The following is a 22925-nucleotide window of genomic DNA, read 5'->3' as shown; positions in this document are numbered from 1 at the left end:
CCTCGACTGATGTGTGAGGTGCAATGCACATCTTGAGTTTTCCATTGCAAAGATCCTAAAACTGTTTGTTGGGCTTTTGACAGAAAATGTTTAACAGTTTCCCCTTGTTCATCACCACAGCACCACATGTAAGCGTATCCCGGGACTCCTGATGCTAATTGAACCATGCATGGTTGTTCTAGAAAATCTATGGCTAGTCCCTCTAGTGAGCTAATCAAAGTGCATCCCAATTTACACATTAGATCCCTAGCTAACAGATTTACTGGGCAAACGAAAGATATTAAGAAACAGTGCGAAAACACTTAGAGAGCACTGGAGAGGCACAGACACTTTCTCTCTAACTACTTCTCCCCCCACACCTATTAATGCTTGATATTTTCCCTGCTGTGTGTCACAATGAAGGTCATTCGTTCTAATCACCGAATGCCCTGCCCCACTATCTACCAAAAATTCCAAATCCTTCCCTTGTACCGTTAACGTTATCTTTGGCATGCTTAAAGGGCATGTTGTCAGCTGCTGCACTAATGAAAAATAGGGAGAAGATGGCACTTCCCTTTTTGGTGTGTCAGTGGATCCCGCCTTGCCATCCTGCCCCTCCACCGCCCGTCACTTCTCTTGAGTGGGCTGTCCTGGACAGTCTCTGACGAAATGTCCAAGTTGGCCGCAGTTATAGCACCTATTCTCCCATTCACCCATCTGATCCACACTTGGTTGGAAGGCTGGCCCATTGCCAGCAAATCCTCTCCCTCTGCCTCTGCCTCATCCTCGACCCCTCCCCTGTCTTCTCCCTCGGCCTCCTTGGCGTGGAGCTCTGGTGGGGAGGGCTGCAACTTGCTGTACCTTTGTCAGCATGGCTTGATCCATCGTGTCTGCTCATTTTTTCTCTCTCCTCTTTGTTTCTGAGTTGAGGAAGCTTTCATGGTGTTTGGCATGATCCTCAATGACGCTGAGAGGCTGTCTGACAAATCCCACACAATGCTGTTTTATGGCGCTAGACAGTTCTGGCTTCAGTCCCAATAAGAAGCTATTACGCAAGTGTGCTTCCCATGGGCCCACGTGCTCTGCATCATTCGCTCTCTGTGCAGGTGCTTCCAGCCCGCTGTAATCTGTGTGCACTCTTGTCAAGCGGACTAGATAATCTTGGACAGTCTCCCCATCTTCCTGCTTACATGCAGCTATCTTCCCCATGTTCACATGCAGAGGGAAAGCAGCCTCTAGGCGAGTTCTCAGATCCCTTATCATATTCCGATAGGGAGCATTGGGGTCCGGTTGGCCAGCTGGTGGCTGATAACTGGGGGCTGCCGGGCGAATGTCTCCATCTGGCCAGTTCCGGTCGATCTTGCAGTAACTGGACCCCAGCTTCCTGAACAAGATGCGTTTTATCTCATTCGCAGTTGGGCGACAAGACATAACAAAGTCCTCAAATTCCTCTCCAAACCTTCGACCTCCTACTTGTTGAGGGTCGGATAAACCAGAGGCAGCTTCCATTATGTTCTTTTCAGTCCAGTATCGGTGGACTAATAATGGGCCTTCAGGTCCTGCAATTTCCACCGTTGGAAAACATCCACTCGGAGCCTGAACTGCTGTAAGAACATTCCCCTCTATGTTGTTCTCATTACGGCTTCTGGTGTGTGCAGCCATGGGTGACCACACGGGAGGAGGCTGCTGCTGTTCAGGGCCGGTCGGGGATGGGCTGGTCTGCGGAGCCGCTGATGCGCTCTGTTAGATCTCACCCAGGCCTGCCCTTGCTGGTGCGTATGGGCTAGGCGTTGCAGGTGGTGGCGGTGGTTGGTTGTATGGCGGTGGAGGTGGTTGGAGCATCTCCGGTGGTGGTGGTGGGAGCATCTCCGTTGGTGGTGGGAGCATCTCCGGTGGTGGTCGTCTCGGTGGGGCGGCATCGAGGTCAGGATCAAGCGTGACTGAGACACGCTGAGACACAGGGTTAGTTCCCCTTCCCCCCCTCTCTCTCTCACTCTCTCTCTTTTGTGCTTCATCCATCCAGAACTCTACTGCTTGTAACATTTTCTCTTTATATTTCTGACAATGCTTAGTTATTGCCTTTGGGCAGCCAACTGGTGGCTGCTCAAGTCTTTTCTTGAACGTGCTTAAATACTTCACACTGAGGCTCCCAGTAGTAGGGAATCCGAAATACTTTATCCACAACGGGACATACATAATGCTATCAGTGCCATAATCCTGGCCCATCTGACTAAAGAGAGCCGCAGTGTGAACTTTAGGATTAAACTGTAGGTCTTTAGTTACCTGGGATCCCATTTTGCTCTCTCACTCGATCTTGGCGGCTCAGAGAAATTTGGCCCCAACAACCAAGTCTCACCTCCCTTTTTATCCCTATATCCCTATTTAATACCCAATCAGCACCCTGTACTATTGGTATTACTTATGCACTCCTCCCCACGGTCCGGACCTATTGCTCTAAAGATACGTCTATCAGTAGAGGCCTCGCTCTGACCAGGCTAGTCTTTTCTGATTGCGCCGATTGTAAAGAAATAGCTGAGCCATAAGGCAAGGCTCTCGATTTACCGGTCGATCTACGTTCCCACCCTCACCTATGGTCATGAGCTTTGGGTAATGACCGAAAGAACGAGATCGTGAATACAAGCGACCGAAATTAGTTTCCTCTGCAGGGTGTCTGGACTCTCCCTTAGGGATAGGGTGAGAAGTTTGGTCATCCGGGAGGAGACCCCGGGGAAGACCCAAGACACACTGGCGTGACTATATTGCCCAGCTGGCCTGGGAGCGCCTCGGAATCCCCCCCGGAGAGCTAGTGGAAGTGGCTGGGGAAAGGGATATCTGGGCCTCATTGCTTAGAATGCTGCCCCCGTGACCCGAACCCCGGAGAAGCGGAAGATGATGGATGGATGGATGGATGGATGGATGATGATCTTCTCCACCAATCACAATGCCAGAAGAGAGTGCACTACCTCTGACTGACTGAGCTAAGGGTTCAATTACTAAGGAAAAAAGAAGAGAAGAGAGCGGGGACCCCTGGTGACAGCCCCTACCTACTGGGAACATTTCAGAATGAAAATTGTTAGTGTCAACTATGGCAGCTGGGTGTCAGTAGAGTGATTTAATCATTTTAATAAAAACTGATCCCATGATGGATTTCTCCAATAGCGCAAATAAGAAATCCCAGTGGACCCTGTCTAAAGCTTTTTCAGCATCTAGAGAAACAATCATTGCAGGATCTGTAATTCTACTAAGATGGTCTATGATACTGAGAGCTTGTTGCACATTGTCCGATCCATATCTTGATCTAACAAATCCTGTTTGATCTGCATGTATCAGGCGTGATAATAAACCCTCAAATCTTCGAGCAAGTACTTTAGCAATAATTTTGAAGTCCACATTCAGTAGACTTATTGGTCTATAAGAAGAACATTACAGTGGGTTTTTATCTTTTTTAAGAAGCAAGCAGATGGAGGCAGTTCTCCATGAATCTGTCATAACATTATGTTCGTGAATGTGAAGGAGTACAGGCATAAAAATCAGTGATAACTCAGGCCAGAATTTCCTATAAAACTAAAAAATGAAATTCGCTTCCCAGACCTCCTCCTCAGTGAACACCACACCAAGGTCCATTTTTCAGCGTCGGTAAATGCTTATAAAGAAACCTGATCCAGATAGGCTTCAATATTTATACTGTTCTCGGGCTGTGATGAGTAGAGATTTTTATAAAAATCTCTAAATGTTTCATTGATTAAATGTGGGTCATATGTAAGGCTACCATTGTTCATTCTGATTGCTTTTATGGATTTCTCCATAAAAAATGAAAAAAAAAAAGGTCCGCCTTTAGCTGATAAGCCAATAATCTACTTGGTCTATTTCCATACTCAGAATTTTTGCTTAGTTAAGAAAATAAGCTTCTTTATATAATTTGTGTAGTGGAGGTTAAACTGAGCCATTGCCTTAACCATCTTGTTCCAATTAATTTGATTAGGTGTTTGTTTATTCCGCTGTGCTAAACAAAGAATCTCATTCTCCAGAGTCTCTCTTCCTGTGAATTTTTAATAAAAGAGCTCTGGCGAATTATATGGCCACAGATGGTTGCCTTAGTGGCATCCCATATTCTGCATGGGGACACTGGAGAATGTTGATTTTCTAACCAGTAATATTTTATTGAACCCCGAACTGATTCACAGACAGCATCATTGTTCAGCAATGACAGGTTAAATTACCACTTTTTAGTCTTTGGCAAAGCTACATTAAAATTACAATTCAAATAAACCGGACTATGATCAGAGAGTAAAATAGGACCAGTTTTACAAATCAAATCAAATCAAATCAGATTTATTGTCACATCACAAGAGTACAGGAGTACAGGTGAGTGAAAAACTTGGGTGCAAGTTCCCACTGAATGCAGCGACAGTATTTACAACATGGAGTAGAATGGAGAGAAGATAGTAATAATCATAATAATAAGTAGAAGAAGAAGAACAAAAATGCATACATATAAATTAAAATAAAAATTATATATATATATATATATATATATATATATATATATAATATATATAAATATATATAAATATACAATAAACTAACTTAAACAATAACACAGACATACATTATATGCATAATCTTATTGCACTGAATGTTAGGTAAAAAGTCATAAAATATAGATACTGCAATGCTGTGTACATGTGCAATAATCTATGTATGTGTGTAAGTGCGGAGATAGTCCAGTAGGTGACTTAGAGTAACTCAGAGTAAAGTGCATGGTAGAGAGTGAGACCGAATGTGCAGTATAAAGTAAAGTAAGTGGAGTGCAGGGTAAAGTGCAGAGTGCATTGAGTTCGTATGGGGTGGCAATGGGGTGGGTAGGGCAGAACACTGTTCTACTGTCTGTTCCACAGTCTGGTCGCCTGGGGGAAGAAGCTGTCTCGGAACCGGTTAGTTCTGGTCTTCAAGCTTCTAAGCCTCCTTCCACTCGGCAGCTGTGAAAACAGGCAGTGGCTTGGGTGGGAGGGGTCCTTCATAATCCTTCTGGATTTCCTCAGGCAGCGGCTGATGTATAAATCCAGAAGGTTTGGGAGCTGAACTCCGGTGACGTATTGCGCTGTGCGTACTACCCTCTGCAGGGATTTCCTCTTGAGGGCGGTACAGCTCCCGTACCAGGTGGTGATGCTGCCAGTCAGGATACTTTCCACAGTGCAGGTGTAGAAAGTCCTGAGGATGCTGGGGTTCAGACCAAACCTCCTCAGCCGCCTGAGGAAGTAGAGGCATTGTTGGGCCTTCTTCACCACCCGTGTAGTGTGTTCTGTCCATGTCAGATCCTCGCTGATGTGAACACCAAGGAACTTAAAGCTGCTAACCCTCTCTACCGCAGTCCCATTGATGGAGATCGGAGGGTGTACTCTCTCCTGCTTCCTGAAGTCCACGATCAGCTCCTTAGTCTTACTGACGTTTAGAGAGAGGTTATTCTCCTGGCACCAGTTTTCCAGGATGTTAACCTCCTCTCTGTAGGCCGATTCATCGTTGTTGGAGATCAGGCCTACAATCGTTGTGTCGTCAGCAAACTTGATGATGACATTGGAGCTGTGTCTGGCTGTGCAGTCGTGGGTGTACAGGGAGTACAGGAGCGGACTGAGCACACAGCCCTGAGGGGCTCCAGTGTTGAGGGTCAGAGAGGAGGATGTGATATTGCCCATCCTTACCACCTGCCGTCGACCCGTCAGGAAGTTAAGGATCCAGCTGCACAGTGTCCTGTTCAGACCCAGATCCCGGAGCTTGATGTCGAGCCTTGAGGGAACGATGGTGTTGAATGCTGAACTGTAGTCCACAAACAGCATTCTCACATACGTATCCCTCTTGTCCAGGTGGGAGAGGGCATTGTGCAGGGTCAGGGCGATCGCATCGTCCGTAGATCTGTTCCGCCTGTATGCAAACTGGAGTGGGTCCAGGGTGGCAGGCAGTGAGGAGCAGATGATATCCCTGACCAGCCTCTCAAAGCATTTGCTTATGATGGAGGTTAGGGCAACAGGTCTCCAGTCATTCAGACCGGTAGTGCTGGCTGTCTTAGGAACTGGCACAATGGTGGCCAGTTTGAAGCTTGCCGGCACGATCGAGAGAGAGAGTGAGGTGTTATAAATGTCTGCATACACTCCTGCTAATTCCTTAGAGCAGACTTTAAGCACTCTCCCGGGTACGCCGTCTGGACCAGCTGACTTGCGTGGGTTCACCCGTTGGAAGGCTTTGCGCACATCAGCTTCGGAGACAGAGGGTGGGTTGGGATCAGCGGTGGGCGGGGCACTCTCCAGGCACACAGCGTGATCTGCCTCGAAGCGAGCGTAGAAGTGGTTCAGCTCGTCTGGCAGAACAGCGCTGGTTTTGGACCGACTGCGAGAGCTTCTCTTGTAGTCTGTGATGTTGTTTAGCCCCTGCCACAAGCTCCGGGTGTTGGCTGTGTTGAACTGTGCTTCCACTTTCTCTTTGTACCCGCGCTTGGCTGCTTTAATGGTTCTACAGAGAGCATAGCTGGCTTGCTTATACTCCTCCGTATTCCCAGATCTGAAAGCAGCACTGCGTACGCTGAGAGCGGAGCGCACGTCACGGTTCAGCCAGGGCTTCTGATTGGGGTAGACGCGGACTGATCTGGAGGGCACTACGTCATCCACACACCTGCGTACTCGTCAATGCTGTCTGACGAATCACGGAACATCTCCCAGTCCACGTGATCAAAACAGTCCTGAAGTGTAGCGTCTGATTGGTCACCCCAGCGGCGCACCTCCCTGATGGTGGGCGGCTCCTGTTTCAGCCTCTGCCTGTAGGTTGGCAGGAGTAAGATGGAGGAGTGATCTGATTTGCCGAACGGGGGTCGGGGGAGGGCTTTGTAGGCATCCCGGATGTTTGTGTAGCAGTGATCAAGTGTCCGGTCTTTCCTCGTGAAACATGTGATGTGCTGGAAAAGTGTAGGACAGAAAGTTGTACAATCCATTACTGTATGTATATGACTAACAGACATAAAAATATAATCTAATCTTGAGTATGATTGATGTGGGTTGGAATAAAATGTATAGTCTTGGGTCGAGGGGTGCCGCTCTCTCCATATGTCAACTAAGCCAGAATAACTGCAGACTTCTTTAAGAATCTTAGAAGATTTCTAATTTGATGATGGGGCAAATGAAGATCTATCTAGTGTATCGTCAAGAACACAATTAAAGTCTCCTGACAAGAGACAGAATCCTTTACAATATTGACTGAACAATAATATGTGAGACATAAAATGAGGGCACTCTCATTAGGGGCATAGACGTTCATTATAGTGATAGACTGTCCCAAAATGGAGCCAACAATTAAAATAAAATGGCCTTCAGGATCTTGCATTTCAGTGTCAAGAATGAACAGAATGTTTTTGTCTATAATAATAGCTACGCCCCATTTATTGGCAGTAAAGGAAGAAAAATAAACTTGACCTACCCAATCACGCTGAAGTTTAACATGTTCTATATCAGTAAGGTACATTTCTTGAAGCATTCCAATCGATATGTATTATTGCTTGTATTATGATGTATAAAAGGTATATACTGTGGTGAGAGTGAGAAGATAAGCAATTATATGGTAGAACAAAGTGAAACAAAAAACAACATAACAATAACATCACCTTAGCCTCCATCCCAGCCCCATCCCCAAATGACGGAGCAGTTTAATCAAATCTAACTGGTTACCAAAATCAAACATTGGACAAAATTAAGCCATCAAGGCCTCCTGAAGTCAACACTAACAAAGCTAAAACACATTATGAACCAGCAAGATTGTTTGCTATTAGACCACTGGAAAAATTATACAATCCACTTATCACGTCCATTTGTCAGCCACCCAATAAAAAACAAAAAAAAAACACTTCAACAAAATGTCTTAAGGATATTGGGGGTAAGAATATTGCTGTTTTTAGAGTTCAGATTTCTCTGAAAATAAAAATGATAAGGCTAGGAAATTAAGTCGTCATGACAAACATAGCCAAGGCAAACTCACTCAGATCCGAGGGATTCCAGAAAAGTGGTGGCTTGGATTCTTGGAAGTTTGGATCCTTAAACAGTCGGATCTGTCCTTCATGAATGCATCTCAGCCTGGCAAGGTACGCAAATCCACAAAACATGTCGCGCTGTACCATGCATTTCAGTACTGAAGAACCGCTGATGACAAGTCTGCGTAAAAGCGAAGTCATGAGCCTTGAAAAGATATCTCATGTTTCTTAACCACACCTCTCAAAACGGCCTCCCTGTCTGGGTACCGCAGAAAACGGACAAGGATGCTCCTAGGTGGAGACCCTGAGGCCTGTTGCTGGAGTGAGAGAGCAGTGGTCACGCTCTGTATCGAGGGGATGAAAATCCTGAAGAAGATCGACCCAGGAAGGAAGCATTTCTCCAAGACACTGAGCTAGTGGTGTGGAACCCTCGGATCTTTCAGGTAGGCCGATAAATTTTGGATTCTTCGATCTACCTGTTTTCTATGTCATCGGCCTTTGCTTGAAGCTGGTCCACGATCGCCGCCAGTGTCGCAGCTAGTTTGTCATTAGCATCCTCGCCCATGGAGATTCTCTTCTCGGCTGCATTGAGCCTACTTTCGGTCTGTTGAACCCGCTGAGTGAGGTTGATGATGGCACTTTCCATAGATGAAATGGAGGAAGCGATTGTGTTCAGTTGCCCATCCATGATATACAGCCATGATCCAACAGATTCAATCTCGGCGAGGATCAAGTCTGAATCAGACAAAGCTGCGTTAGCATCCATGTTAGCTTCAGCAGCTAACTTACTCGTCACTTACTGATCTTTTTTCTTCCCTCTTTGAGGGCGAGATGACATGAAAATTGGAAAATATTTGTAAATTTGAGAATCTGACAAGCTTCAGAGACAGACTGTGATACCTAGTCAAAATCAAAAAATCTTTTTCAGTGAAAAAAGAAATGTTTTAAAAAGTTTGGGAGCGGAGTGAAGTTTCAGGTGGCCATTTCCTACCAGACCATGTGACAGTCCCATCAGAGAATTTTAAATGCGAGACATATAGACCAGTCACCTTCTTGATAGAGATATCAGGATTAGAGCTATTTACAGCTAGGGCTTTTTTTTTAGCAAATATTTGACCAGGACAGATATTTTGCAGTCTAATTTGGGAAATCCATACATTTCAAATCAATCTAAAAAATACATTTTCATTCCATATATTTTCAGGTTAAACAGAACATTTTTTTGCAGTGTCAGATTTAAGAAACAAATTTGCCCTTTAGTTTAAACAAATTAGAGACATTTTAGTATGCATCATTGAAAGAGAGGAAACACACCTAGATCTCATGATTGCACTTGCTTTCAGTCAGTTTCAGGAAATTAATTAAATAAATAAATAAATTCAGCCAAAGTTCCAAACAGCTGGGAGGGGTTTGCCAGTACTTCATCTATTTCAATAATCAAATATGACCAAATATTTACTAGGGAGTTTGGATCACCTATTAAAATTTCTGTCTTATTAGAGTTGAGTTTGAAAAAATTACCTGTTGGAAGGGTTAGCTGACAGTGGTGGAGAGTGGTGGTGTACAGTTCTACCATGTAGCATTCTTGCATATTGTGAGACATTTTGTACACAAGTACTGTGGATTGATTAAGGATAAATATAGCTCTGTTTGGGACTTTCCCAGGGAGGCTGAGCAGGGTGATACCCCGATAGTTCTAATAAATTAAGTCATGCAATTATGTCAAATGAATAAAGCACTAGAACCCATAGAAAGAAATTATAGTTAATGACAGCATATCAAAAATTAAGTTAATTTGTACAATAAAAGAAACATTTATGTACCAGTTTACAGTTTAATAGCATTTAATACCTCAATGGCTTTTATACCATTGAGCCTTTAGTAAAGGTTCAAGAGTTTTATTGTCATGTGTACAGCAGAGCAGGCAGTTGCACTGTACAATGAAATTCTTACTTTGCTGTTCCACCATTCAACAAATATAATCTAAAGAGAATAAAATATAAGAATAACTCTAAAAACAGTAGTAAAAAGTAAAAGTAAAAAATGTACATTATACGCAAAGTTGAAATAAAATGAAAGTTACACGTGCGTATGTGCAAATATGTAGAGCAGCTGTTCATAAAGTGCATCAAGTAACATATGTAAACAATAAACAGTAGAGTTCAGTGCAGTAATAGATATAAACAGTAGAGTTCAGTGCATTAATAGATGTAAACAGTAAATAGTAGAGTTCAGTGCAGTAGTAGATATAAACAGTAGAGTTAAGTGCAGTAATAGATGTAAACAGTAGAGTTCAGTGCAGTAACAGATGCAAACGGTAAACAGTAGAGTTCAGTGCAGTAATAGATGTAAACAGTAAATAGTAGAGTTCAGTGCAGTAGTAGATATAAACAGTAGAGTTAAGTGCAGTAATAGATGTAAACAGTAGAGTTCAGTGCATTAATAGATGTAAACAGTAGAGTTCAGTGCAGTAACAGATGCAAACGGTAAACAGTACAGTTCAGTGCAGTAACAGATGTAAACAGTAAAGAGTAGAGTTTAGTGCAGTAATAGATGTAAACAGTAGAGTTCAGTGCAGTACTAGATGTAAACAGTAGAGTTTAGTGCAGTAATAGATGTAAACAGTAGAGTTCAGTGCAGTAACAGATGCAAACGGTAAACAGTACAGTTCAGTGCAGTAACAGATGTAAACAGTAGAGTTCAGTGCAGTAATAGATGTAAACAGTAGAGCTCAGTGCAGTAACAGATGTAAACAGTAAACAGTAGAGTTTAGTGCAGTAATAGATGTAAACAGTAGAGTTCAGTGCAGTAACAGATGTAAACAGTAAACAGTAGAGTTCAGTGCAGTAATAGATGTAAACAGTAGAGTTCAGTGCAGTAACAGATGTAAACAGTAGAGTTCAGTGCAATAATAGATGTAAACAGTAAACAGTAGAGTTCAGTGCAGTAACAGATGTAAACAGTAAACAGTAGAGTTTAGTGCAGTAATAGATGTAAACAGTAGAGTTCAGTGCAGTACTAGATGTAAACAGTAAACAGTACAGTTCAGTGCAGTAACAGATGCAAACGGTAAACAGTACAGTTCAGTGCAGTAACAGATGTAAACAGTAAACAGTAGAGTTCAGTGCAGTAACAGATGTAAACAGTAAACAGTAGAGTTCAGTGTATTAAGAGATGTAAACAGTAAACAGTAGAGTTCAGTGCAGTAACAGATGTAAACAGTAAACAGTAGAGTTCAGTGCAGTAACAGATGTAAACAGTAAACAGTAGAGTTCAGTGCAGTAACACATGTAAACAGTAAACAGTAGAGTTCAGTACAGTAACAGATGTAAACAGTAAACAGTAGAGTTCAGTGCAGTAATAAATGTAAACAGTAGAGTACTGTGCAGTAACAGATGTAAACAGTAAACAGTAGAGTTCAGTACAGTAACAGATGTAAACACTAAACAGTAGAGTTCAGTGCAGTAATAAATGTAAACAGTAGAGTACTGTGCAGTAACAGATGTAAACAGTGTTGTTCTAACAGCAACAGTACAGCGTAGGTAAGTTGCAGTTATTGAGTGGAAGGTTAAACCAGGTGAGACGGAGGGGGAGAGGCAGTGAGTGAGGTGTTCACCAGCCTGATGGCCTGTGAATAGAAGCTGTTGGTCCGTCTTGTCATCCTGGACTTCACATTCCTGTAGCATCTGCCTGAAGGTAGGAGTGTGAAGAGTCTGTGCTGGGGGGTGTGCACTGTCCCTGATGATGTTGTGGGCCCTCCTGATGACCCTGGTGTGAGTGTGATAAAAGTCCTGCATTGGGGGGGACGGCTGCTCCTGAGATGGACTGGGCAGTTTTGATCACACGCTGGAGAGCCTTCCTGTCCTGAGCAGTGCAGTTTCCATACCAGACCGTGATGGAGCTGGTAACACTCTCGATCGTACTCCTGTAGAAGGTGCTGAGAATTTTGGCTGGCATGCCAAATTTCCTCAGCCTTCTCAGAAAATACAGTCGCTGCTGGGACTTCCTGATGACGAGGTGTGTGTTGTGAGACCAGGTGAGATCCTCACTTATGTGGATGCCGAGGAATTTGAAGGTTTTCACTCTCTCCACCTCTGTCTCACCAACATACAGTGGTATGTGTAGCTCCCGCTTCCTCCTTGGATCAACAATCATTTCCTTCGTCTTGTCTGCATTCAAGGAGAGATTGTTGACATGACACCAGGCCACCAGCTCAGCCACCTCCTTCCTGTATGCTCTCTCGTCCCCACCAGTGATCAGTCCAACAACTGTAGCATCATCAGCGAATTTGATGATGCTGGTGTTGTTCTGGGAGGCCACGCAGTCATACGTGAAGAGTGTGTACAGAAGGGGGCTCAGCACACAGCCCTGGGGGACCCCTGTGCTGACTGTTCTTATGCTGGATGTGTGGTTGCCAACTCTGACTGACTGGGGTCTGTCTGATAGAAAGTTCAGCACCCAGTTGCAGAGGGCAGGTGTCAGTCCGAGGGTGAGGAGCTTTTCTGAGAGCTGAGCTGTAGTCAATGAAGAGCATTCTGACATGCATGTCCTTGCCCTCCAGGTGTGTGAGGGCTGTGTGAAGGGCTGTGTTCACTGTGTCGACCTGTTCCGTCGGTATGCAAACTGAAGAGGGTCTATAATGTTTGGAATGGTCTCCTGGATGTGAGTCATGACTATTCTCTCGAAGTACTTCATCATGATTGGGGTGAGTACAACAGGGCAATAGTCATTTAGGCTTGTCACAATGCTTTTCTTTGGGAGGGGTATGATGGTGGTTGACTTGAAGCAGGGTGGCACAAAAGCTTGCGTGATGGACAGATTGAATATGTCCACTAACACATCGGCCAGTTCTGATGAACAAACCCTGAGTGCACGCCCAGGGATGTTGTCTGGGCCGGCTGCTCTCCGTGGGTTTATTCTCCTCAAGGTCCTGCACACATCCACTGATGACACAGTGAGTGATGTGTTCGTGTGGCCATAGTGTCTCTTGGCCGGCCAGGGTTGAGGACCTTGAAGTGAGCATAAAACTCATTTAGCTCATCCGGTACCGTAGTGTGGCTGTTTGTGACCGCCCTGCTCGTCTGCTGGTAGTGGGTGATGTGCTGTAGTCCTTGTGACATGCGCTGGGAGTCCGTGGTGGTGTAGTAGTCTTCCAGCTTCAGCCTATACTGTCTCTTGGCCTCTCTGATAGATCTATGCAGGTCATATCTGGACCTTTTGTAATCTTCAATGTTGCCTGAAAGAAATGCAGCATGGCGGGCACGTAGCATGGACTGAACTTCACCGTTTAACCAGGGTTTCTGGTTGGGGTATTTTTTACAGCGCCTTGTAGGGACAACACTTTCAATGCAACTGCTGATGTAGCCCATTACCCCAGAAGCATGGTCCTCTAGATCAACAGTATGGAGAATATGGAGATGTGATCGGACTGTCCGAAGTGTGGCCGAGGCACGGCCCTGTAGGCCCCCCTCACGTTGCTGTAAACTTGGTCGAGTATGTTACTCTCCCTTGTTGGAAAGCCCACGTGCTGATGATACTTGGGGAGGACAGTCCTCAGGTTGCAGTGATTGAAGTCGGCGGCAATAATGAATGCGGCGCCCGGGTGCGTGGTCTCTTGTTTACTGATGGCGTCATGCAGCAGCCCTAGCACCATGGCAGAGTTCGCGCGTAACGGGATGTAAGCAGCCAGAATGTGCGCAGAGCTGAACTCTCTAGACAGATAAAAGGCTCTGCACTTCACCATCAGCAGCTCTAAGTCAGCTGAACAATGTTTTTCAACAGTCTTTACGTCCGTACACCACCTGTTGCTCACGTAGATGCAGAGACCGCCGCATTTGTTCTTCCCCGACGCTGCCGTGCGGTCCCCACGGTGAACGGAGTGCATTTCCAGCTGGATTGCCGAGTCTGGCGTGCTGTCCGAGAGCCAGGTCTCTGTGAGGATAAGAGCACAGCACTCTCTGATCTCACGCTGGGTTATAAGCTCATCCAGCTCGTTTTCGAGGGAGTGAACATTAGCTAGCAGCAGGCTAGGTAGTGGTGGTCGTGTAGCCCTAGCCTTTAGCCTAGCATGTAGCCCACCTCTCTTGCCCCGCTTCCGCTTTGGCCGCTCTGTTCGTCAGCTGCGCCGCTCACCCGAGGCCGGTGCTGCTGCGCCTTGCCGGCTGGTGCCAGTGGAGTGCGAGCGTAAGAGAAAGTTGAAGTCCATACATCCATCCATCCATTATCTTCCGCTTGTCCGGGGTTCGGGTCGCGGGGGCAGCATCCTAAGCAATGAAGCCCAGACCTCCCTTTCCCCAGCCACTTCCACCAGCTCTCCAAGGGGGATTCCGAGGCGCACCCAGGCCAGCTGGGCGATATAGTCGCGCCAGCGTGTCCTGGGTCTTCCACGGGGTCTCCTCCCAGGTGGACTCGCCTGTGACCCCTCCCGAGGGAGGCGTCCAGGAGGCATCCTAACCAGATGCCCGAACCACCTCAGCTGGCTCCTCTCAACGTGAAGAAGCAGCGGCTCTACTCCGAGTCCCTCCCGGATGACTGAACTTCTCACCCTATCTCTAAGGGAGAGTCCAGACACCCTGCGGAGGAAACTCATTTCGGCCACTTGTATTCGCGATCTTATTCTTTCGGTCATTACCCAAAGCTCATGACCATAGGTGAGGGTGGGAACGTAGATCGACCGGTAAATCGAGAGCCTCGCCTTATGGCTCAGCTCTTTCTTTACCACAACAGACCGGTAAAGAGCCCGCATCACTGCTGACCCAGCACCAATCCGCCTGTCAATCTCCCGCTCCCTTGTACCATCACTCGTGAACAAGACCCCGAGATACTTGAACTCCTCCACTTGAGGTAAGAGCCTATCCCCGACCCAGAGAGGGCTCTCCACCCTTTTCCGCCTGAGAACCATGGTCTCGGATTTAGAGGTACTGATTCTCATCCCAGCCGCTTCACACTCGGCTGCAAACCGATCCAGCGAAAGCTGAAGTTCGCGGCCTGATGTCCCCAATAGGACCACATCATCTGCAAACAGCAGTGATGTGACCCTGAGGTCACCAAACCGGACACCCTCCATCCCTTGGCTGCGCCTAGAAATTCTATCCATAAAAATTATGAATAGAATCGGTGACAAAGGGCAGCCCTGACGGAGTCCAACTCTCACTGGGAACGAGTCTGACTTACTGCCGGCTATGCGAACCAAACTCCAGCTTTGTTTGTACAGGGCCTGAATGGCTCGTAGCAAAGAGCCATGTACCCCGTACTCCCGAAGCACCTCCCACAGAATACCTCGGGGAACACAGTCGAATGCCTTCTCCAGATCCACAAAGCACATGTGGACTGGTTGGGCAAACTCCCATGAACCCTCCAGAATCCTGGAGAGGGTGAAGAGTTGGTCCAGTGTTCCACGACCAGGGCAGAACCCGCACTGTTCCTCCTGGATCCGAGGTTCGACTATAAGCCGGACTCTCTTCTCCAGTACCCCTGCATAGACCTTGCCAGGGAGGCTGAGGAGTGTGATTCCCCTGTAGTTGGAACACACCCTCCAGTCCCCTTTTTTAAAAAGAGGCACCACCACCCCAGTCTGCCAATCCAGTGGCACCACCCCCGATGTCCACGCAATGTTGAAAAGGCGTGTCAGCCAAGACAGCCCCACAACATCCAGAGCCTTGAGGAACTCAGGGCGGATCTCATCCACCCCTGGAGCCTTGCCACCAAGGAGCTTCTTAACTACCTTAGCGACTTCGGCCTCAGTAATGGACAAGCCTATTCCCATGTCCCCAGACTCAGCCTCCTCACTGGAGAACGTGTCGGTGGGATTGAGAAGGTCCTCAAAGTATTCCTTCCACCGCCCAATGACGTCTTCAGTCGAAGTCAGCAGCACACCATCTCCACTATATACAGTGCTAGTGGCACACTGCTTTCCCCTTCTGAGTCGCCTGATGGTTTGCCAGAATCTTTTCGGAGCCGACTTAAAGTCAGTTTCCAAGGCCTCACCAAACTCCTCCCATACACGGGTTTTTGCCTTGGCAACAACTGAAGCCGCAGATCGCTTGGCCTGTCGATACTTGCCAGCTGCCTCTGGTGTCCCACAGGCCAACCATGCCCGGTAGGACTCCTTCTTCAGCTTGACGGCATCTCTCACCTGGGGTGTCCACCACCGGGTTCGAGGATTTCCGCCCCAACAGGCACCAACTACCTTACGGCCACAGCTACAGTCAGCCGCTTCAGCAATGGAGGAACGGAACATGGCCCATTCTGAGTCAATGTCCCCCACCTCCCCCGATATCTGGTCAAAGTTCTGACGGAGGTGTGAGTTAAAGATCAATCTGACAGGTTCTTCTGCCAGACGTTCCCAGCAAACCCTCACTATGCGTTTGGGCTTGCCTGGTCTGACCGGCATCTTCCCCCACCACCTGATCCAACTCACCACCAGGTGGTGATCAGTTGACAGCTCAGCTCCTCTCTTTACCCGAGTGTCCAAAACACATGGCCGCAAGTCCGATGACACGACTACAAAGTCAATCATTGAACTGCGGCCTAGGGTGTCCTGGTGCCATGTGCACTTATGGACATCCTTGTGTTCAAACATGGTGTTCGTGATGGACAAACTGTGGTTTGCGCAGAAGTCCAAAAACTGAACACCACTCGGGTTCAGATCAGAGAGGCCATTCCTCCCAATCACACCCCTCCATGTCTCACTGTCATTGCCCACGTGAGCGTTGAATTCCCCCAGTAGGACAATAGAGTCTCCAGGAGGAGCACTTTCAAGCACCCTTCCCAAGGACTCTAAGAAGGCTGGGTACTCTGAACTGCTGTTCGGTGCATAAGCACAGACAACAGTCAGGACCCGTTCCCCAACCCGAAGGCGTAGGGAAGCTACCCTCTCGTCCACCGGAGAAAACCCCAACATACAGGCACCGAGTCGAGGGGCTATGAGAAAGCCCACACCTGCCCGCCGCCTCTCACCATGGGCAACTCCAGAAAAGAATAAAGTCCAGCCCCTCTCAAGGAGATTGGACCCAGAGCCCAAGCTGTGTGTTGAGGTGAACCCGACTATATCTAGCCGGTATCTCTCAACCTCGCGCACCAACTCAGGCTCCTTCCCCGCCAGTGAGGTAACGTTCCAAGTTCCAAAAGCCAGTTTCAGCAACCGAGGATCAGAACGCCAAGGCCCACGCCTTCGGACACTGCCCGATCCACAACGCACCGAACCCCTACTACTGCCCCTCCCATTGGTGGTGGGTCGATGGGAGGGGGGACTCATGTAACTCCTTCGGGCTGGGCCCGGCCGGGCACCATGAGTAAATGCCCGGCCACCAGACGCTCGCTGGCGAGCCCCTCCCCCAGGCCTGGCTCCAGGGTGGGGCCCCGGTAACCCTGTTCCGGGCAGGGTACACAAGTCCTGTTTTTGTGTCTTCATAGGGGTAATTATGGATCACACTTTGTCTGACCTGTCACCTAGGACCAGTTTGCCATGGGAGACCCTACCAGAAGCTTTTGCTCCAGACAACATAGCTCCTAAGATCATTCAAGCACGCAAACCCCTCCACCACGATAAGGTGGTGATCCAAGGAGAGGAATTTGAAGTCTGAGAGGCTAAAGGTAAGTTCATGATGAACTTCACCGATCTCCAGGAGTGCCTCTTTACTGTAACTGACTGTACCGTAGATGTTCTGTACACTTAAAATAAATACTAAAGTTAACATAAGGAATAAATAGCATCAGTTGCAGGAGGAGCACGCAAAGACGTCTGCCACAGTGGGCGCCATCTAGGGTAAAAGGCCAAACCTATATATAAAGCATTCCTCACCTTTCATTTGTGATGTATTCACACTGATGTGACATGCTGTTAAAAAAAGAAACAATAGTTTAGTGACTAAAATGCTTCAGATAACCGGTTTAGAGACTATTTTAAATTATCATAGCAGGACAGTGTGTATACAATAGAAAAGGAAAAAAAGCAGATTAAGGAAGCTGCTGGTTCATGTGAATGACAATCTTTTTCAAGCTGCTTATAATAAATTTAATATTGTGTTCTACAAAAAAGATTGACACAGACTAAAAATACTTCCCAAAAAAGATTTTCATATGCTAGATTATAGCATAAATACCTTTTTAAACTGATTAGAGGCTTTCTCATGGTTCAGTCTGTTAAAGACCATCTCTTTTTTTTTTTTAATGTAAAATAGAGCAATAAACATTAAAGGCTCACCTGAGGAAAGTTTCAAGCTGAAAAGGCAAGGACTGGAAAGTTGAGTGAAGGAATGAAGATGCTTCTGGTCCTTTTGTACCCAGGGAACGCCCAGTTTGGCTGTGGGCTGGACTGAGAGAAGTGAAAGTAAACTCTGCTCTTATAATAGTGAGCTTGTTTCTTTTTCCCCACTGACTGCTCTCAATCCTGACAGGAGCGTTTCTCTGCTGTTAGAGAAATGGAAGTTTATATCGCTATCGATTTTGGCACAGCATTTACTGGTTACTGCTTCAAGTTTTCAGAATCACAACAGGTTCGGCAGCCTAAATGGGGTGAAGAGTACAGTCTGTACACTCCAAAAACACCTACCTGCATTTTGTTTGATGAAGATGAAAATTTTCTAAAGTTTGGCTATGACGCTGTCATGACGTACACCAGGCAAACACGGAAAAATGAAGCAAAGAAGCTTTTCCTCTTCGACAACTTCAAAATGGAGCTTTTTGGCAAGGTAGGGTTTATTTAGGTACATGTTTGTTATTGTTTCATATTCATAACTAAATGAACAGATGGTGATCCACAGTTTCTGTATTTATTCCTCAGGAATTACACAGAGACTTTATGATGACTGCCAAAAATGGGAAAGAAATGAGAGCTATGAAAGTGTTCTCTGAGAGCCTGAAATTCATGAAAGATCACGCCCTGGATATGATTGGAAAGCACACAGCTGGAGTAACGTATTCTGCCTCCGATGCTACATGGGTTTTGACGGTTCCAGCCATCTGGAGTGCAGCAGCTAAACAGTTCATGAGAGAAGCAGCTACAGAGGTGATGTGATGATATACTGTAATACTTTATTTTAACATTACTGGGATTTTGGCTATAGTATCCAGCGCTATTCCAGATTATGAAGAATAATGTGTGAAACCTTTATGTTTAGGCTGGTTTGGTGACAGAATCTGAGCCTGAAAGACTGATTGTAGCTCTGGAACCAGAAGCTGCATCTGTATGGTGTAAACAGCTCCCAAAGGAAGGTTTTATGGAAGGAGATCTTACAGAAGCAGAGATAATAGAACAAGTTCCAGGAACACAGTACATGGTGGTGGACTGTGGAGGTCTGTAGATTCCAAATTGTTTCATGTTCTTTTTTTTACCACATAACAAACCTAGATTTAGTTTGTTGTCATCAAAACTGAATTTGTTTTTTATGTTCTGCTAACATTCGCCCAATGACAGCTGGGATAGGCTCCAGCACCCCACCATAACCCAGAAGGATGAGTGGTTTAGATGATTAGACCCAGTTATTCATTTAACCTGATAAGAAACTGTAGAGTGACTTATATTGTAATACCTACATTTAGATTAATTTGAAATATAAAATGTTTGGTATGAATGTGAAAAGGTGTGTTTTTTGCCTAACTGAGCTAACATTATAATCTTAGCTAATGTTGGGCTGGTCAGGAGAACACCTGATCAGTTGTTTGAAGGCTAAAATTAATTAAGTGTTTGCTTGGAATAAAAGTGTGCAGCCACAGTGGCCTTTGGAAGATAAGAGTGGACATAATTTACTTAAATGGTCTAAAGTGTTTTTCTGTAATATGCAAAACAATGTCTTATAGAAGTGGTTATACCAATGTAGAAATCTGTCTCTCTTATATAAGTACTGTAGGTTAGACTGTGCCCAAAATCAGTATCATTACTATGGGTTGTTTTTTCTTACTTTTGCTACATTTTGGCTCTTGGTTTTTGCCCTTTTAGGTGGAACCATTGACATCACGGTGCATGAGGTGGTGGAAGGGGGTCATCTAAAGGAGCTGCACAGGGTATCAGGAAATAACATGGGTGGCCAGACAGTGGACAAGAACTTCAAAGCATTCATCAGAGAGATCTTCTCTGAAAAGGTGTTTGATGAGTTTGAGAAACATCATCCCAGTGAGCTTCAGCGGTTGATGTATGATTTTTCCATCTGTAAACGATATGATGGAGAGGTGCTGGTGCAGTGTCCATACAGTTTACAACAGATAGCCAGTAAAGTAGATGACATAGAAGCCTACTTTAGCAGAGACAACGATGTTGACTGGGAAAGTGGACAAATACTGCTGTCAGGGGCAAAGCTGAAAGATCTGCATGAGGATAGTGTTAGGGGCATAGAAAGCCTGATGAAAGAAATATTGAAAAAGCCCACACTGAACATCAGATACATCTTCTTAGTTGGAGGCTTTGCCCTGAGTCCTTACGTGAACAGGTTTGTCAAGGAGAAGTTTGGGTCTAAGTGTCAGGTGCTCTGCCCTGTGGATGCTCAAATGGCCATTGTGAACGGAGCTGTTATGTTTGGCATGATGCCAAATGTGGTGGAATCACGGATCAGTGTTTTCACTTATGGGATCGCAGTCGTGCACTTTTTTGATAAGATCAAACACAAGGGCAAGAGCAAATATGTCAGCAAGGATGGAGTTCATTACTGTGATGTTTGCTTCCACTGCCTAGTGAAGAAGGATGAGTCCATTCCTTTTGATGAAGCTGAACAGTACATATTTAATGCACTTGAGATAGATCAAAGAGAACTGCCCTTCAGTTTTTACTGCACTGAGAAGGAAACTGCTGAGTTTGTAGATGAGGAGGGAATGAGGAAGATTGGATCTTTAGTAGTGTCAATGCCAAAGATCTCACAGGGCAGGAATCGTTCAGTAATCCTTGAAATCAAGTTTGGTTTCACTGAGATGCAGGCAACCGCCACGGATGTTGATTCTGGTGAGACCACTTCAGTCAAAATGGACTTCATGTCCAAGTAATTAATGTCATCCAGAAATGTAAAGCATTTGTTTGCAACATTTGGCTGATGCTCTTATCCAGAGCAACTTACAATGTGATCATTCTACAGAGGAAGGCAAAGGTAGTGTTGGGAGTCTTTTCTAAGGACTCTAATTTGTACAGTACAGGGTGTTTACCCAGGCAAGGATTAAACCCCAGTCTACAGCATAAGGTACAGTTTTAACCACTAAACTACACCAACCACCTGGTACTAATGATGCAAATAAATTTATTTCCAGAAATTACATTATGTCTGATATTGAGTTCAGCAAGAATTGTGTAAAATATTATTTTATAACAGAACAATTGATTATATATGTATAAAAAAACCCTAAAGATTCCTAATTAGTTATGAATTTTTAAAGAAGAGTGGTTCTCTCTTCCTGCACCGGGCATGCCCGCTGAGACTGAGAGATTCTAACAGGACAGGTGTGATCCGCTCTCTGGTTCCTCTTCATAAACGGACCAAAAACGGCCGGTCCTTTCAGAAACTTACAAAATGTCTATATGCAAAATATTTATGTGTCTATGTATGTATTTGTTGAAACTGAAATAAATTCAAGGATCAAAGAGGCAAGTGAAATATATTACAGATAATATATATGAGAGATCTTGTGTTGCATGAGAAATAAAAATGATGTTTTGTGCGGAATTATACATGATTTTTATTTCTTTTGTTCAGGGATTCAACATTTAATTTTCTCAAGATTCTTAAGAACAGTTCACTCTATTATATGTATAAGACATCATGTTTCATGTGACTAAACCAATCTAAAATTTTAAGTATGTTTTGCTAAATAAATTTGTGCTGCAACAGTCAACCAGAAATTTAGAGAAATGCATTCATTAATTCATTTAAAAGTACAAGTTAAAGTTTTTCACATTTTATTATTAACCATTCAAAAAAACAAAAAAACCCCAACAAATCAAATCAATTTGGGGAGGGGGGGGGTCATGTGACCTTGTGGGAAATGGCCGCTTGAACGCGAGCTCCGCTCCAGTGAAGTATTAAGTTTTTTTTTTTTTTAAGTAAGTCATTTTTTTCCAGTTATTGTCCGTTTAACTTTGAGAAAACGTCAGAGACTCAAGAAGTGCGAGATTTCCCGGTTTTAACATCCTCCAGACCCCAAAGAAGCACAAAGAAAAGGAATGTCGATCAAGAGGAGGCCACATCGCAAACTACAGCTTCAAGCGACTTGCTAACTGAAATATCTCAAACCGCTTGGATGCGATCGATGGCCGCTTAGACACCATTAAAACCTCTCTCTCATCTGTGCGAACATCTCTTGTGGGGCTGTCTGAGAGAGTGGTGTCGAATGAGACTCTGCTAACTGAAGCAGAAGCCAGAATCTCTACAACTGAAGATGCCTCTTGGCTCAAGAAGGGCAGCTTGCTACAATGAAAAGCCACATTACACAGTTACAAGCTAAGATGGACGATCTGGAGAACAGAGGGTGGCGTAAAAACCTCAGAATAGTGGACTTGCCCGAGAAGACTGAGGGAACTATGACTCTCGCCAAATTTTTGAGTCTCAAGTTATTGGAATGTCTGAACCTACCCTCCGAAGTGCAGATTGAGATTGAGCGGGCACATCGCTCTCTCGCCCCTGCCCCGCCGGAGGGGACACCCACCCAGAGTGTGCTCATTCGCTTTCTGTGTTACACGGATAGGGAATTGGTCTTTCAGGCAGCACTCAGGAAGTGAGATGTCCTCTACAAAGATAACCACCTGAGGTTCTACCAGGATCTCTCATCCGAGGGGCTAAAGAGAAGGCGAAAGTTCAGTGCGGTGAGGAAGGCCCTCCTGGATCTCAAGATGTTTTGAGGATTCAGCTACCCAGCGAAGTTGCGTTGCTTGAAAAAGAAATTAAATGTTGGCGTTTTCTTCACCAGACGAAGCACAAGCTTTCCTGAACTCTATCAAAGAGACTACTTAAACTGCCGACAT

At 45.4% G+C, this 22925-nt stretch overlaps 2 protein-coding genes across 2 annotated transcripts in view; both read left to right on the top strand.

The window, feature by feature from the left end:
- Positions 1 to 22925, top strand: part of LOC108444147 (heat shock 70 kDa protein 12A-like) — a 107452-nt gene that overhangs the window by 42215 nt on the left and 42312 nt on the right. The window lies entirely within an intron of this gene.
- Positions 18384 to 21596, top strand: LOC108444149 (heat shock 70 kDa protein 12A-like). Its single transcript, XM_017725144.1, has 4 exons — positions 18384 to 18678; positions 18771 to 18995; positions 19108 to 19282; positions 19926 to 21596. The coding sequence occupies exons 1-4, from the start codon at positions 18409 to 18411 to the stop codon at positions 20957 to 20959; spliced, it is 1704 nt and encodes a 567-aa protein (XP_017580633.1). The 5' UTR covers positions 18384 to 18408; the 3' UTR covers positions 20960 to 21596.

This window comes from Pygocentrus nattereri, chromosome 6 (genome assembly GCF_015220715.1).
Source record: "Pygocentrus nattereri isolate fPygNat1 chromosome 6, fPygNat1.pri, whole genome shotgun sequence".
In the NCBI taxonomy this organism is placed as follows: domain Eukaryota; kingdom Metazoa; phylum Chordata; class Actinopteri; order Characiformes; family Serrasalmidae; genus Pygocentrus; species Pygocentrus nattereri.
This window is presented reverse-complemented; position numbering and strand designations above follow the sequence as displayed.